At 40.3% G+C, this 18,759-nt stretch overlaps 1 protein-coding gene across 3 annotated transcripts in view; it reads right to left on the reverse strand.

The window, feature by feature from the left end:
- Nucleotides 1-18,759, reverse strand: part of eml3 (EMAP like 3) — a 57,274-nt gene that overhangs the window by 33,458 nt on the left and 5,057 nt on the right. For all 3 annotated transcript variants that reach the window (XM_078276360.1, XM_078276359.1, XM_078276361.1), the window contains exon 2: nucleotides 59-235. In XM_078276360.1, the coding sequence (XP_078132486.1) occupies nucleotides 59-235 (177 nt within the window). The remainder of the gene's footprint in view (nucleotides 1-58; nucleotides 236-18,759) is intronic.

The raw sequence follows: 18,759 nt of genomic DNA on the forward strand, positions 1-18,759 counted from the left end.
AATGTTCTACCGTCCGATGTACTGTAGATATATCATGTTCATGTTGAAGATCACCCACCTGCAATGAGCTGCTGTTTTAGTAATGGTAAGAGCTGATCATGGAGGCGGATCCTGCGCAGGGCATCAGCCAGTGAGGATTTTAGCAGCGTGATCTCATCCTCCTGCGCCTGCAGACGCACCTCCATCATGGAAGCTCGGTCTGGGAACTCAGCGCTGCCGTCTGCCGACGCGTCATCTGTGAAGAGACCGGAGAGATGTTTTATAGTGGCTCAGAAAAGCAGGACTTTTTGTAAGAAGACTGGCTTGAATGAGCCCAAACAACATCATTATTGCTTATTTTTCCGCTTTGATACATTTCAAAAAGTAATAGAAACATTTTAGTTAACGTAAAACTGTTTAAAATGTACAGTAAAAAAATAAATTAATCTCGCAGCACCCTTGGCCTGTCTTTAAAGCCAAAAAAGTTTGCTCTTTTTTCCCTGCAGACGAGACTGACTAGATCTAAGCTCTACAAGTTAGGAATGACTCCTAATGTATGTTATTATAGTCATAGATTGGATATGTGCTACAGTACAACTTGACTTTGACATGTGTTCACAATAAATCAGTACTGAGAAGAAACACTGTTTCAGTCTGGCTGGTAAATTGTAACACTGGCTTACTCAACACTCCTGAGAAGAGCCAGTGAGGAAGGTAGTTAACACAGCAAATAGATTTGAATCAATACTGTAAAGTAGGGCTGCAACTAACGGTTATTTTCATTGTCGATTAATCTGTTGATCATGTTCTTGATTAATCGATTAGTTGTTTGGTCTCTTAAATGTCAGAAAATGGTGAAAAATGTGGATCAGTGTTCCCCAAAGCCCAAGATAACGTCTGCACTTTGTCAGTTGTATGGCGTAGTGTATGGTGTAGTGTACAGCTTAGTGTATGGCGTGGTGTACATAGTGTACAGCTTAGTGTATGGCGTGGTGTACATAGTGTACAGCTTAGTGTATGGCGTGGTGTACATAGTGTACAGCTTAGTGTATGGCGTAGTGTATGGCAGAGTGTACAGCTTAGTGTATGGCGTAGTGTACATTGCGTACAGCGTAGTGTATGGCGTAGTGTACATTGCATACAGCTTAGTGTATGGCGTAGTGTATGGCGTAGTGTACAAAGTGTAGAGCTTAGTGTATGACGTAGTGTACAGCAATGTATGGCGTAGTGTACAAAGTGTACAGCGTAGTGTACGGTGTAGTGTACGGTGTAGTGTACGGCGTAGTGTACATAGTGTACAGCAGTGTATGGCATAGTGTACATAGTGTACAGCTTAGTGTATGGTGTAGTGTATAGTGTACAGCGTAGTATACATAGTGTACAGCTGGTGTAGTGTATAGTGAATGGCGTAGCGTATGGTGTAGTGAACGCCGTTGTTTTAAGGGCTAACTTTTTTTTAAATCTGGGTTGAGTAAATACATTTTTTTCGCTTGCTATTGACGGTAGCTTGGCTATTTAAAAAAGGGCTGGTTTGTGTAGGTACCAGGCACTATCCACAACTTTTGCTAATGGAAAACCAAAACAAGAGTCGAGTTGAGTAGAGCCATAACATGCAGTGGACATGTGGCATGAGTACATTTCTTTGTTTTTTTATGAAATCAACCAATTGTAACTTACACTAAAAGGACACCAGCAACCTTTCTAATACACACTAACCTTTGCAAACTGAAATATCTTTTTCCATCACTCTCCGGATGTTGCCAATGGATGATGGAAAAACAATTACACTGCAGTTTTTCCCCTATATTTTGAAGGCTTGTGTAAAATTCGTCTAACATCTGGATGGAAATAGTAATTGAAACAGGACCTGAATACATGCTAACAGTTCAGTAACAGATGACTAAAAGTCATTCCAGTGTCATTCCTGTGTGTGTGACGTATTTCTGCATTGTGAGAACATTATTGCAGGTCCCCACTACTCCAAAGGACTGTCTGGAGGTTAAGATTTGGTTTGAGCAGCTCTTATGTGCATTGGATTGATCAGATGAAATGAAAAGTGAATGGAGCCTTGTGTGTGCCTCTCACACTCGTTTGTTTGTTTGTTTTCCTCATTCTCGTTTTCAAGCTGAACAGCCAATCAGATGAATTGGCTGTTCGGGCGACGGCCGCCGGCCATGACGCCGAAAACTTGGACCAATGGCCGACGGTCGCCTTGCTGTGTCAGGGCCTTTAAGGATAGGTTTAGGTTAGGATTACGGTAAGGGTTGGGGTTAGACATTTTTCACAAGTTTTGATGGTTAAGGTTAGGGTTAGGGAATGCATTTTGTCAGTGAGGGTCCTCACAAGTACTGTATAGAAAGATAAACATGAGTGCGTTTTCTGGCCTGCTGTCCATTTGGAGAGGGGAGTACAGCTGCTTGGAGCATTGTACTCAAACAGAGCAGTGTCCAGAACCTCTCAAAGACACTATTGTTTGTTGAGTTGCGCTACAGTTTTGGTGTGTGTGTGTGTGTGTGTGTGAGTGCATGTAAGGGCCATAGCTAGTTATGGTCCAAAAAGTGTGTGAATGCGAGTGTGTGGAATGCCTCCTTCTCTTCTTGTGTCACAGGATGGAACAAAGCGAGCATCAAGAGAATATTTTCCCGCTCCAGCAAACTCAGCTGTGTTGGTAATCCTCACGATTACTCAGCCACTCAATTTTTACTCAGCCATTTAAAGTTTTAGTTTTGCCCTGCGGTCCAACAAAGCACGAGCATTAATTGACCAAGAAGTTCCAAGGAAATGGTTTTCCCATTCAGTCATAAGTAGGTAAGAGGTTCTCAGACACCAATCCTTTAAAGCCTGGTCAACTCAATTTTAGCAAATGCTAACGGTTAAGATCCACATGGGTTTCACACAGTGCCAGTAATTGTCGTCTAAAGCTTCTTTCCCACATGCATCTAAATTCTCTGGAAGTTCACTGACAATATTCTCTAGCAATCTTTTTGCTCAAGACTAACTGATAAAATCTTTGCAAATGTCATTTGTAGAAAACAGAAACAGCAACATTACCAGGTAAAGCACAGGTTATGATGTTATTTTATTAAAGTGAGAATACCATAAACTCTCAAATCATAATTAGGGCCTTTATTTACCACAGCTGACTAAAACGGACTCAGTGGGTCATACAGCGCAATATCTATTTTGATGAGTTAACATTTGCCACCAACAGCTACTGGTCATACCAGAACAAGTAAGGCTGTAGCAGCAAAAATTGTATTGAATAGGGTTGGGAATCGTTTGTGTTTGTTTCGATACCGGTCCTAAAACAATACTTTTAAAAAAAGGTGCCGGTGCCTAAACTGATACTTTAATAAGAGCGCAAAACGACAGTTGGCAACATTAAAGGCCATGTGGTCAAATTTAAATAATTTATTTAAAATCTTATTTATTTCACCAGTCAATTTCTGTTAAACTACAAAAAGAAGAACCATTTAGATGGCAGAATGGTACTTTACAACAATAGCTTGAGTTTCTCTAGGTGCACCTGAATGCATCGGTGTTGTTTCTCCAACATCTCCGACTGCGACAGTGGCCATGGTGTCTAGAAAAGTGCAGCGAGTCTCCTCTGTGTCTTTAGCTGCAGACTGTTGTACATTCTGGTGTTGGGATCCTTTCCAGTGAAATACAGCCACAGTTTAGACCGTTTAGCTGTCAGCATTTTAACCCCGTTTAAGCCAGCTACTAGCTAACGGTAGGTTGCCTCTAATGTCCGTTTCAGAGCACCAGAGAACAGGGCAGGCATTTAAAGGGCACCGCAATGAGGCACCGAAATCTGCGTTGCTATTTGGTGTGGTAGACACCGGTTGTATGGGTTTCGGTACCCAACCCTAGTATTGAATAGAGAAAGGATGTGTTTTATTACTTACTATGAGTTCAACTTTTCTTTTTATTCTTTTTTCTTTCTTTGTTTCCATTTTCTTTTTATTCAGTTTTTTTATTGGCAACCAGAAATTTTACAACGCACAGCTGAATACTTTGTTACATGCCCATTTTTCCACGGGAGAAATCGAATCGTAACTCTTGACTAAAAATAAATTTCTGTATTTTCTTAAAGGGATACTTTGCAGATTTTAATGCAGCTCTGTGTCATGGCAGCAAGGGAATTTGCTCCTCTCCTCCGTGCACTGGTGCCATGGAGGGAAGCCAAACGCCGCTCATCTAAACACACTGCCCACACTGCCATGACACAGAGCTTGATTTAAATCAGCAAAATATCTCTTTAATAACGTTATGTTGATGAAACAAAAAAGGCAGTGAACTAGTTCATACAACGTGTCGTCAAGATTTTCGATGACGGTACCAATACCAGTACCGTGAATTTGATAATGGACACCAATTTTATGTTTAAAAAAAAAAAAGAAATTACAACATTACACATTACGGCACAAATCTTTTTATATAGCTCCTACTACGTGAGCCCGGTTGGTTCCTAAAAAGTATTGAATAAGGTACTCAGTCCTAATTAGCCTACACAGTCTCCCTTTACAGAAGGAGTTTCAAACTCAATTTCACTAAGGGCAACACTGGACAATGACAATCATATCAAGGGCCAGACGTTTTTACGAGTTTATTGATATACTTTTATTAATCACAAGTCAAATATTTTTGACTGCATTATCGCATGTCTCATATAACCTTCTCACATTCAATTTGGTCCATATAAAGTTCCTTAGCCATCATAGAGTTTAGCAAGTCAAGCAAAACAAGGCCGTTCACAGGCCTGAATATAAAAACGCTCTGGTTGTGTGGGAATTTATGAGTCTCAAAGTCGGCTAATCTGCCAAATCTGCCAAATTCGGCTGAACTGCAATTACGCAACACTCAAATGAGTGTTGCGTAATTGCAGTTTGAAAACAGTTTCCCGTCTTTTTGGTTTGGCGCACACTAGGCGGATTGATATGAGGGCCAGATCAAAATCTGCGAGGGACTTGTGCTTTACAGTTTCACACAGACACAAAGGCCAACCTAGTCCTGACATCACACTGAAGATGACCTGTACTTTGGTGTCCTCCTTGGTCAAGACCAATGCAGATTTATTTAGTTCTTTTCCATCTAGATTACACACTGGCTTATTATAAACCAACCAAAAGTATTCAGCACAAAGTCCTGGCCTGACAGTCATCATTACCACACAGAGACATGCCAAAGTTTATTCTGGTAACACATGATGATCAGTCACTTAACCGCACTTGAAGGTTTTATAAGGCGGTCTGACCAGAAATGAGCTGACAAAGAATAAAATCATTAGGTGTGACTGCAACTGGACTTCATTCGTAATGAAAACAACAACAACACAAAAGGGGCCAAGAGAAACAGTGGAAGGAGAAGACCACAACACGACGACATAATAACTCAAAACCATATCATAACATCCTGATGTTAGAAAAGGCTGGTGTGTTACAGTTTTTTTACAGACACGGGAACGATTTGTTCCTCGTGCCACTTTATCAGCTCTGACAGGCTGATATCAAATCTGCATGTTTCCTTCATGCCTTAAATATGACTTATCACTGCAAAACAAAGTCCTTCCACTATTACCTAAGAAACAACTTAAACCCTGGTATGCACTTGGCAGGCATTCAATCTCTACTTATCTTCCCATTGGTGTCTCAACCAAGGTTATAATTGTTAACAAAAACGAACGAAATAATGAAAACTAGGTGGGAAAAAACATTGTGGTTAACTGAAATAAAAATAAAAACGAAGCATTACAATAAAACGATAACTAAACTAAAACTGTAATGTCTGTTTGCAAAACTAACTCAAATAAAATAAAATAATCACAAATGTCCTTAGTTTTCGTCTTTGTCGATCTTTCATAGAGCAAATAACGTTATATCTCTCCGAGCATGACATTTCCCGTAGACATGTATAGTTTCCGACTGGGAACCCAGAAATTCCGACATTCCACGTCAAATTGAACACAACATGTCCGTGGCTCCGTGCCTCCAAGGTGGTAAGCTTCTCCTCGGACCGCGAACCTCCTATGGCGCCATTTTGATGCTAATAAGCCATCACCTCCCGTTAGCATCCCATTGACTGCCATTCATTTTGGCGTCACTTTGACAGCGAATAACTTTACATCTGAAGCGTTTAAAGACTCTATTTGTCCGTTGTTTATTTCTAAAGAAACACGACAATGTATAAAAGGCTCCATTACGATGTTATGAAAAAAATACAAAACTATAATAACCTTGGTCTCAACCTGGCACTTCCATAGAAGTTAGGGATATGTCACACAACTGAAAACACCTGTAGAATAAACCTTGCTACTTTAAGTCATGGAGGGGGATTTGTTTGCTTCACCTGCTCAGCTAGCTATCCAACTGCTGAAGAATTCATGTGGTTTAAAATGTTGCCTACAAAGAAAAGCTGTGGGTCTTTTATTCTGAAGGACTGACACCAAAATATGACTTGTACAGCTAATAATGTAGGTATTCGTCATTTCCTGCTTTTCCAGCTATTCAGTTTGCTGTAAAGGCTCAGGGTTAGGACTGGGTGTGGCCGCTTTAAACCTAGAGTCTTGTTGTCAGTGTCAGTGTAGAAATATCCAAATACTTTACTACTCAAATCAAAGCGCTGATGGAAATCCCTCAGTTGCCCACATAGTAAATTCAGCAGTACCAGTTCAGTAGCAGTCATACTTACAACTCTGCTGCTCTTACTTTCTGTTTTTATTCACCAATTCAATCTAATCACTCTTTTTATCGCTGTTAAGCGAGTACATTCATGAATATCAGTGAAATGATCATTCTGACCATTTTGTTCATGAATGTTTCCTGATTTACCCCCCCACAAAGTAAAGGTATACATAAAACAGTATTTACTCAGTAATTACTTTATTATTACCTGATTATCACTGACCCTTTCTGTGTCCGTTGTAATCATTAGCTACTCTATACAATTTGATTAGGAGTTATTCATTAACTAAAGTTCCTCATGCGTTCCTCATTTGTTCCCTGGTAACTTCTCAAATGTTGCATCCCTTGTTGTAAACTGTCACCTATTAGCCTATTGTTATTTATATCATTGAAGACCACAGTTAAACATGGAGGAAAGGTTTGTTTTGGGGGGGGGGAAATCGATACAGCAAAGTATCGCCATATTTTCGATACATGGACGCCAAGAATGGATCTTTTATTATAGATATTGTGTATGAGAAAAAATAAATTTTTAGTACTGAAATAATTCAATCAATTGCTTTTTAAGTCCACTAGATGGTAAGATGAACAATCAGAGAAATGTTTTTTTTTAGATAAAACAGATGTTGACAAAGTTGATCGCTGGATGAGCCACGGTGCCGCTGCAAAATAGTCTCGGGAAGGAACTTGTTTTGGTGGAACGTGTACGTTCAAAGGTTGTTTTAGTCGTGCAACAGAAAACTCAGATGGGACAGATAGTCTAGCTAGCTGTCTGGATTTACCCTGCAGAGATCTGAGGAGCAGTTAACCATAGTCCTCACAAATCCACCGGAGGTTAGAACGCCAACACAAAGAAAGCGGAAGGTGATGGACATCTGGCGGATCTTCCGGCGGCAATCCCCTAAATGAATCGCCGTCGATACAGACTAACATAGTATTTACAGGAATGTAATTGTGCAAGCTGGTGTGTCTTTAGACTTATGGGCGAGACACAAACATACTTTGGCAGCAGATGATCTTGTGGAAGGCCCCAGTTGCCCCACACTGGGCCGTCCTGCCTGTGCAGACTTTACCAGAAAGTCGCAGGAGCTTTAATAGCCACCCTAAACCCTTGTCTCTAAACACTACCTGATGATAAACAATTACAACATTCCAACCCTCTTTTTGTGAGGCTGTTGCTTACAACGTGGACGGAAAAGGCTGAGGAAAGCAGAAACATGTGCCAAAAGCTCTTTCCCACTGTGTGAGGGGAAAAAACCGCCTTCATCAGACCACGAGGAGCATCAAAGACCCAACATCATTAGCAAAAAAACAACTTTCCCTTTTCAAACCCAGATGAAGCCCATTAACTCCAACACTCAGGCAGTGATGGATGGGCACATTACTCTAAAGCTGTAGTGTAAGCAGACACTTTGTATTTGGCTCATGTTGGGTTGCAGCCATTGAGAATTCAAAATTTGGTCATGGTGGCGTTGTCTTTATGAAGGCTTGACCTGCATGCTGATTTTGCTGTCTTTATTTGACATTTCTGAATAGAAGCTGATGATAGCTATGCCAATAGTCTGTACATTAGTTATTTCATGCTACAACAACGGGGTGAAACGTCATGATTGACAGCTGTGATTGACTCGCGATTGGTCAGGCGGCTCCAACGCTCGATCACTACTGCGCAGACTCTGGCTCCAAAATAACAAGATGGCAGCGCCTGTATCCGTGATATTTTGGGCTTCACTTTTGTACAGTGGGAAGAAGTGGAGACGAGTCGTCCATCTTTATATGCAGTCTATGGTCCTGAAGGACACACTGGCACTAGAGAGCAGGTCAGAGCTGTTTTGCAGTTGGTGTCTTCTCTCTTTGTGCTCCATTCTGTCGGCCTCCTACGTTGGGTGGGGCATCTTTATTGATTTAATGACACTGCCATTTAAACGGCGTACTTAACTGTACTACACTACCAAAATGATGTACTATATATTCTAAAATGATCTGCTTTGTAAAACACATGAGATTAATATCAATCTTATCATCTAACTCTTGGAAATAAAATGTATTTCCCATAATGTTGGCAGGTTCTGAAAGGCTCTGAAGGATATAAGCCAATTCAAGCTTCCTCAAAACAGATCATATATCAGTCTAACCGTCGTCTCCTTTGCTGTGAAGTTCTCATGAGCTGCAGCTTCATCATACACACATGCATGTCAGATCACTACTACAGCCTGGACAGAAATCAAGCTTTGAGGCTTAAATCTCCCCAGCTGGCCCCGGGGTTATGGACCGTTGAAGTTTTGCAATGATCACTTAACACAGAGTCTGACTATTTACCTTCTATCTGTCACACACACCCAGCCTGACAAAAGATACGTAACACTGAATGCTGGAGACTGGCCAAGAAGATAATTAACAGTTACTGGGGGTGTAAACGTGCACTATTGCACAACATAATGCAGGCAGGAACTAAAGTGAGGATACTAACCAAAAAGCTGTGGAATCCATGTTGTGCATTCCAACTTGCATTCCATTTTTCCGTCAACAAATATTAACCCTCCTGTTGTCCTCGGATCAAATTTGAGCCATTCTAAAAAAGTTTCTATATATCAGAAATTTGGGTTTCTTTCAAACTGTCAAAAAAAAAATAGTGTGGATGGTTCCAAAACAATGCTCTTCACAAGTCAAATAAATGATCAGTTCACTACTTTCATTGAATGTGGGTGTTTTATTCAATTTTATAGCAGTTGAAAAAGAATTGTTAAAAGAACATTGAAAAAAGTGACAAAAATGTCAGGAAGGTTGTTTATTTCTAAAGAAACACGACAATGTATAAAAGGCTCCATTACCTTGTAGCTCACGTTATGGCTCCGTAGCAGATGTTTTTATAAAAAATAGGCTAACGATTGTGTCATAACCACGCGACTTACTGTCTCATAGTAGAGGAGTTACCGTATAGTACAGGAGAAGCTCTCAGGCAGTTTAGACTTACATTAGCTGTTTAAGTTGAATTACTAATGTTAACTATCATTTTAGTTAGCAATAATTAGCCTGTGTCCATGTTATCTCCTTACATATACCTACGCTCTCCGTCTCTGTAAGATTGGGAATGATTGAGATTTCTCTTGGCACAGCTACCAGAAGACTTCCAACTTTCAGACAGGTTGCTCACGGCACATTTACGTCGTCTCTCTCAGTTGGAGGCTGCTCAGTAACGCTCAGCCATCACCGGGAAAGAGCTTCTAATATCCTTCACTGGTCTCCGTCCAGAGACACGGGATCTGTTGGTCCATTCTTATATACTGTCTATGGGGGAAAGCCTTAGCCTCAAAATGCTTAGAACAATTTGACTAAAATAACTGAAAAGTCAACTAAAATGTATGGCATCTGTGTTGCCTTAAACAAACTAACTACAACTAATATACCTTTTTTCGTCAAGAGGCTGAATCAAAATCAGGTGCCAACATGAACACTGCTTTAGATCAAGAGTAACTTTGTAAATTAAAGTATAAGAAACCTGAGAGTGGAGTGGGCTTGGTCCTGTCTTGCTTTGTCAGTGATTACAGATTAGGGGTGCACGATATTGACAAAATGTGATATTGCGATGAATATTGTGATATCAATATTAATGTCGATATTTTTAAACATATGTAAAGTTACTAAAGTTATGGGAAAACATCAAAATAGATTCACAACAAATAAAACAAGTTTTCTTACAACACAAGGTTTATTGGACTGGTCCAACATGAATAAATAAATAATGACCATGTCTACAGAACAGGACATGTTTTACTGGTTGGACAGTATAAAATAAATAAATAGAGAATACAGGACATGTTTTACTGGTTGTACAGTATAAAATAAATAAATAAAGGACAGGACACAACTTTTCTTTCACTTCTCTGATTCGTTCTGTTTTGTGGTCTATTTCTTCACTTACACTGTCACTTTGTTGATATATGCACACACGTGGTACACTACATAGGGTACTAACATGTGCAAGTGGCACGGTAACTGGCCAATGAAACATGATCATTATAGCATTATAACAGGCTCTAAATCGAACACAAAAGCCACACAGCCAATGGACGGGACGCAGCGCTTCACTATAAACAAAATATTGCATACTTATCGCGACACTTTCGATATAATATTGCGCAACATGATATCGCGATAACGATATTGAGTCGATATATCATGCACCCCTATTACAGATATGAAAAGCTTCAAATAGATTTCAGATTGGTGTGTGGAGAAACTGGTCCAAAAATGGCCCCGTTTGGGAATGTTTCGCCATGGCTTGGGCTTTGAAATGCCTGCTTGCTTGTCACCGTTTCGTAGTTTGTAAACTTACGATAGACTACTGCGTCAAATCAGATGTGACTATGGTTGGGGATCGTTTGGATTATTTCCAATACCGGTGCTAAAACGATACTTTCAAAGTGGTGCCGGTGCCTGAACCGATACTTTTAGAAAGATTTAAAACTACCTATTCACAAAATGACAGTTAATAACATTTAAGAGCAGCTTGTTCATTGCTAAGGCCACATGGTCAAAATTAAATGATTTAAATAAAAAATGTAATAACAACAACTTATAACAATAACTTATTTCACCAGTAAATTGCTGGTAAATGACAAAAACAACCTCTAGATGGGAAAAGGGTATTTTACAATACCTTTGAATGCACCACGAGGCTTGCGAGGCGAGTTTCAAGTAAACATACCGTCTGTTGTTTTTGTGACAACGGCAGACTGTTACTGTTACTGTTAGAATCCTCTACAGTAAAATACTTTACATCGGTTAGCTGTCAGCATTTTAACCGTGTTTAATCCAGCTGCTAGCTAACGGTAGGCTAACATTAACGTTACCTGCTGCCAAGTGTAATGTTAAAGTGCTCATATTATGCTCATCTTCAGGTTCATAATTGTATTTAGAGGTTGTACCTGAATAGGTTTACATGGTTTAATTTTCAAAAAACACCATATTTTTGTCGTACTGCACATTGCTGCAGCTCCTCTTTTCACCCTGTGTGTTGAGCTCTCTGTTTTAGCTACAGAGTGAGACATCTCACTTCTGTTCCATCTTTGTTGGGAGTCACACATGCTCAGTAGCTAGTTAAGGACTACTAGCCAGTCAGAAGCAGAGTATGAGGGCGTGTCCTGACAGTACCTAGGTAAGGACTACTAGCCAGTCAGAAGCAGAGTGTGAGGGACGTTTGTCAGGGAAGTAAAGGCTGGACTACAACAGAGCTGTTTGGAGCAGTTTGTGAACAGTGTTTTCTGTTGGAGATGGTAAGTCCCTTTGGGGTGGACTTTGGGCTTTTTCACTTTGTAAACATATAACATGCACAAAAAGGATACATAACACAATAAAGGAAAGGGAAAAAGCCAAAAAGCACAATATGAGTACTTTAACTAGCATCAAATGCAACAATGTTTCTGTTGCCTCTATGACGTCCGTTTCAGAGCACTAGAGAGCAGCGCAGGAATATAAGAGGCACCGAAACCCAGCCCAGGTTTTGGTGCCTCTTCTACCGGTCCGGTAGATAGCGGTCGTTAAGGCACCGGTGCCATATTAGCACCGGGTCTCGGTACCCAACCCTAAGTGTGACATATTTTTTTCCTTTATCAGATACGCTACAGTCTTTTTTTTTATTTTAAATGAAACACGGAAGAACGAAAGATATGAAAATCCCTGTAGCCTATTCTATTATGTCCACAGACAATTACAATTTTCGGTCCTCATCATTTTTTTCCCAGTAAATGACCGGTAATTACCGGACAACGGAAACTTAGGCTGACACGTAACATTACTGGATCATTTTCTGTATCATTGTCACTCTGCTAGACATATCTGGACGCGACATCACACTGTCTACATCTGGCCAATTCTCGACAGGAAGGTGGTACACCAAACAGGAAGTTGGAGTTTCCCATCCAAAGGCACTGTTTATTGCTGAATTTGACCTCAGCTTGGGTCCATCTGCAACTCCTGCATGCACATATAAATACCACACTGCTGATAAATGTGGCTCTTCAGGAATACAAGTGAGGTAATATTTTGTGAAAGCACCAATAGTCAACAAAATCGCCACAATATCGACATTGAAATATCTGGTCAAAAATATTTTGATTTGATTTTCTCCAGAAGCTCTAAGTTGTGTTTCAGTGCAGTCTTTCTTGGGAATAGGGCTGGGTATTCAATACTTCTTAGGCACCGACCGAATTGGCTCTAAAGTATCGAGTATTGAAAAATGCCTTGTCATTCAATACCCAATTTCAATACCTAAGGAGTCAAACTCATCAGCGTCAGTGAGCCAATGAGCACGCAGCATGTTTCTACCGAGATCTAATAATGTGATTGGCTGTATAACGTTACTTGTAGTAGAGACACGCAGGAAAAACTCTACGTTACACAGAGTAACTACAGAGAGCTCACGTAGTAGGAGCTGAAAAATATATAAAAAGATTTGTGTGTAATGTTGTAATTTCTTTTTTCTTTTTTTTTTTATATAAAATTGGTGTCAAAAAAGTATCGTTTAGGAACCAGTATCGAATTCACGGTATTGGTACCGGTATCGGAAATCTTTAAACAATACCCAGCCCTATGTGTAATTCATGTGGGAATGTTTGGAAAATCTCACAATTTGATTGCGATTGCAGTTCTTGGTGTTATGATTAGATTCAGAATTGATTCTTGATTCAAAACTGATATGACATAGAAAGGAGGCTCTGGCTTTTTGGCTCTTATTGCAGTGTGTCCCTAGTCCACTGAATTGCAAATAGGGCTGGGACGGTATGGATTTTTTCTTACCGCGGTTGAAAAGCAATAAAATCCCGCGGTATCAACCCCCTTACGAGAGTAGCGGAAGTTAAGTGAGTGACGCCAGTGCCCGTGTGGTCGCGCAAGGAGAGCGAGCGGTAACGGAGAGTAGCGTATGAGTGCCGCTGTGAGGAAAAGAGAGAGGTAAAAGACATAGCAAAGTTGAAGTGAGTTAAAAGTGAACAATAAAACAACAAGCTAGAGCTTCTCAAGACATGGTGGCTTTATCTATTGTCAATACTGCCGGTAAAGTGAATTGTGTTACCCCCGGAAAAACATGGGCTTAAACCTTACAACATATGTTGCAGCCTGAGACTGTATAAAAAGATTGCAGCACAGTGTTACCATTTCAGCTCAATGTGAGAGTCTTTACTGAGTTTTGCTGTCATTTATGGTTTCTCTCATCTCCGTTGATCCATTCCACAGACAGTTCAGAAAGCTCTTTTGTCAATACAGTAAAATAAATAAAGTTTGCCGACAATGCTCTCTCTAATATAACCAATATAAGCCGCTCTGTTTTCGGCTATGAAACGTGCATGCAGGCTGAAATTCAACCGTGCCGTTTTATCGGGATAAAGCTATAAACAGAAGGAAACTCCGCTAGCTGCTAGGCTAATGTGCAATGGTAGACACTGCAGCTTGTTAAGCTAGTTAATGTGTCTACCTCAGCTGAGAACGGAGAAATGTTTCATTTCTCCGATACAAGACATTACACAGGTACTCTCGCATATAGGCCTTATAAATAGTCAACACAAATGGAATGTTATTATGTGTCATGGAATATTGAGCTCCCCAACTTACGAAAGGTCGGATTTGCTCCATCTTTTGATGATTAGTTTTGTTTAGAAAACCTTGAATCCACATGTAAGACACGATGTCATCAGGCACAATCCATGTCATTAGAATCAATGAATCCATGTCATTAGAATCAATGAATCCATGTCATTAGAATCAATGAATCCATGTCATTAGACACAACGTGCACATGTGCAGGCCAACGTTTCTTTGTGGTGATGACGAGCTCAGACCCACGGTAGGCGTCACGTGACCGCGGTATTGCAGTTAAGCTAAAAAACAGAGAGACGTGTTCGAAAGTATATTCTGTTTAAGAATAATGAAATGAAAGTGTCATTTACTGTCCAACATCACTGGCTAAATATCCTTAACATACACATACAAACATAATTCATGTGGGAATGTTTGGAAAATCTCACAATTTGATTGCGATTGCAATTCTTGGTGTTATGATTAGATTCAGAATTGATTCTTGATTCAAAACTGATATGACATAAAAAGGAGGCTCTGGCTTTTAAAAAGTATGTATTTATAGTATTTATGGCGAGGCCATGACTGGCAGTATGGTGGCACCACACCCACTGCTGCTGCAGGAGAGCTTCTTCACAGGATCTGTTTTTGGCAGTGGGATCCTATACTTAGTCTGCTGGTTTTATACATGGACTAGATGAATGGAGTGTTTTATAGTCTGGTTTTACTGGTAGTGGCGGTGGTAATGTGAAGGTTAAACATAAGAACACAATAAAAGTTTTTGAACACTCTGATGTCCAAATTAAAATAGGATGGGTCTCCTCGTTATCGAGGATGTCTCGTCTTTTCAAAGTGCACGTCACGACAGTCACCGTGAGTGACAGTCCTTTTAATATACAGAAAACTATAAATATGACTCTCTGGCTGCTTACTAACCTCCTTTCAGACGGTATTGCTGTGCACTGCTATAAGTCTAACAACACCTAAACACTCTGAACTAGGGCTGCGCAGTATATCGGCTTTTTTTACCGTCATCGCGATATCAACTGGCGCAGTGAACACATGGCGAAAGGCTGCGCCATATCGCAAAAGACACTCGGACATTTTTTGGTGTTAGTTGAAAGAAAATGTCAGTGAAAAAACTGCACTTTAAAATGTAAGTATGTTTGTGGTGCCTTTTATATTCAATGTAATGTTCAATTAGTTCAATAAAAGAATGTTGGAAATGATTTCCTTTAATTTGTTTTAAATTCAACAAGCAATCTGAATGTATTTTAGCAGAATACTGAAAGCAGCAGAACTGAGTACACTTTAATATCTGTTTGTTTAGCGCAAGAAATATCGTTATTGCGATATTCAACAACGTTATCGCATATGTTATTTATATATCGCGAAGCCCTACTCTGAACTAAATGTTTATGTCGTCACACCTGATGGAAAACATTTTTAACGAAGCACGGAAAATTGTCACCAGACCTTTAACACCCTAGATCACCAGTTTAACCACTGGCCTTAAACACATTCATGCGTAACCTGTACTGTCTTTAAACAGGAAGAAGTACATGTCCTCATATGAGAGAAACTGGTGCACCGAGAACATTTTAATTTGGAAGCACAAGATCAAAAGTAATGCACCAAATGAAGTGCTGAGAGTTTGTTTTACTAGGAAACATTCAAAGTCAGAAACACGCAAGCTGAATATGAATGAATGAAACCAAACATCCAGCCAACTCCAATAAAATACAGATTTAGATGTCTGTAATTGTTATAAAACAGACAAAACTGTTGGAATAAACCAAATGAAAGTCACAAATGCATGTCTGTGGCAACTCCTAAATGTAAGTAGAATGTACTTCAGACTACAATCTGTTTAGTATATAGATCAATTATACAGCTCAAATCAAATCAATGAATGACAGGAGGATGATATCAGACTTCATCAGATCAGAGGACAACACTGGTCTAATACAGTATAAATGAAGACACACACACACACACACACACACACACACACACACCCACACACACTTTCCCGCTCTACTTTGAGCTTCTGGTTTTCCTGTTTTCATTTTTTACATTTTTACAAGCCAAGACTGTGGGTGACTCATAGTTGTTTGGCAACAGCTCATGGGAAGCAGGGATTTGATTCACATTAAATTCACAGCAACCGCACTGGGATTTTGGTTAATATTCAAACTTGTCATTTAACTCTACTACGTCAAAATTACTACGAGAAATGCACATTATGCCACACTTTTTGAGCATTTTTGGTCAGCAAAACCCGAGCGGGTCAAAAAAGTGCCTCGGAACACACTGAAGCGACGCCGACTTGAGCGTACGTTCTGCACGTGTGCGAAGCGTAATACGTCTCCATAACAGCAGGCGGCGCTAATCTGTATTGTCGCCCAAAAAATGAAAAACGGAAATGACGTAACATCTCTCCAGACCTAGTAAACACAGAGCACGCTGTCGTCACTCATTGCTTTCATCAGAGAGTGGTGATAGTAGTCAAGAAGGATCGTAGTTGTCATTACTCGCTGAACGGAAGAAAATACGATGGCTAGTAATAAGAAGATACTGGCGTACTCAGCTCCGGTTTTCTCGTGCACTGATTCGCTAGTCAAGGGCTAGCACTCCACCAATCAGATTGGTCATTGAGTCCGACTGCCCACTGGCTGATTCAACAAGTCAAATTGGCCAAAATGAACGCCGACGGCTCCTCCTCCTCCTCCTCCGACTGACGACGGCACGGAACGCACCGAACAGACTCGAGTCACCGACCTCGCCAGACAGCCGATAATCGGGTTGGTGTGTCAGCGCCTTTACATTCCTGCCCAAAAAGTACCAGCATGCAGAAAAAGGGGCAGGAAACAATGCATGCATGCATATATCAACCATGGCAGATAAGGGACTCTTATTTCGTCTTCTTCACTCTTTCATGTTTGAAATGTTTTGGCCATTAAAATAGGATATGAAAGCATGTTATCAGGGGCTTTAAGCAACCCAGTCACCTACCGTCAATTAGTTTGGTCTTCTACATACAGATTCTTAAAACTAACTTCCAAGTGAAATTGAATTCAATTACAAGAATTTTGTGGCAAATTATGAATTCGTGGTTCAAGTTATGAAGGAAAATGAATCAAAAAAACATGTTTTGTGGCAAGTGAGTGAGGCCTCTGAGAGTTTGTTGGTACTCGTATGAAAAACCACAAGTATCCAATAATCCCACAGAATTGGATTCCAAAGCCAGGAATACAAATCCTCTATTTGATTTGCACTTTTCTGAAAGGCCCGGGGTCATTGTAGGTCTTGTGGGCGGTTGGCTGCCTGACAGCTGCACAGCCACACACTCTTGGACTGATCGGAGTCTTTTGTCGAGTCTCTGTGCAGCTACACAGTCTTTCTTGTCCAACTGGTTGCTGAAAAACTCCCCTTTTTGTCCAGCCTGATTAGAGCCAGAAGTAGAGTGGAAGCAGCAGATATAATTAGCCTAGTTTACAGTAAATCTGTTTCTGTTTGGAACGCCACTTTTTTTTTTTTTTTGCAACTCATGTGAGCTTAATTTCAGTATCTTCAAAAAGCACACGTTTCTACCGTGGCAGTTGTGTGACGATCACATGGAACTTAGTCTCACAGTGTCCACCCACTCACTCTCTCTACCTCTCACACAGGTTCTCCGTAATCAAGCCAACCACCTACAGACGCCGTTTGTCCCGGAGCACACCGCTCGCTGCTTTGTGCTCACTTCTTTGATTTTGACACCTCAACATCCTGTACGCCCCTGTGTTAGTATCTGAGGTCGCCTGTGAGAAGTAAAACAGAGCGCAGCATCATATCCGAGAAACACTTTCTCTTCTCCCCCCGCTGCGCTGTAACTGCACTTTTTGCGTTGTGTTGTGTTGCTGGGCGATATATCAATATAAATCGATATCGTGATATGAGACTAGATATCGGCTTAGATTTTGACAATCGTAATATCATAACACAAGTGTTGTCTTTTCCTGGTTTTACAGGCTGCATTACAGTGAAGTGATGTAATTTACTTTACTGACTGTTCTCACAGTTCTATTATTTTTCATTACCCACTTATTCATTATATCCACATTACTGATCATTATTTGTCACAAATCTCATTGTGTTAATGTTTTGTGAAAGCACCAATTGTCAACCCTACAATAACGTTGCAATATCAATGTATTTGGTCAAAAATATTGTGATATTTGAGCTTTGGGCTTAGGAGACCGCTGTTGTCGATGTTCCAATTTTTTGGCTAAGTCCTGGATCTTCACAATCCTACCCACAGCACCTTTAAGTAAAAGGTTTCGGTAATACGTAAACCCCCCAAACAATCCATTCTCATTTCTTGCCAAACCCCTGTTTTAGCTGTACTAAACATTTCATCACTAACAGCAGTCAAGCTTCTTAATTCAATTCTTCAGAAGAGAGAGTTAAAAGCCTCTCAAAAGAACTGGCACACAGCCAGAGGAGATGCTACATGTGTGAGCTCACAGCGCCGGCAGCGGGT

This window comes from Sander vitreus, chromosome 19, assembly GCF_031162955.1.
Source record: "Sander vitreus isolate 19-12246 chromosome 19, sanVit1, whole genome shotgun sequence".
Lineage (NCBI taxonomy): Eukaryota > Metazoa > Chordata > Actinopteri > Perciformes > Percidae > Sander > Sander vitreus.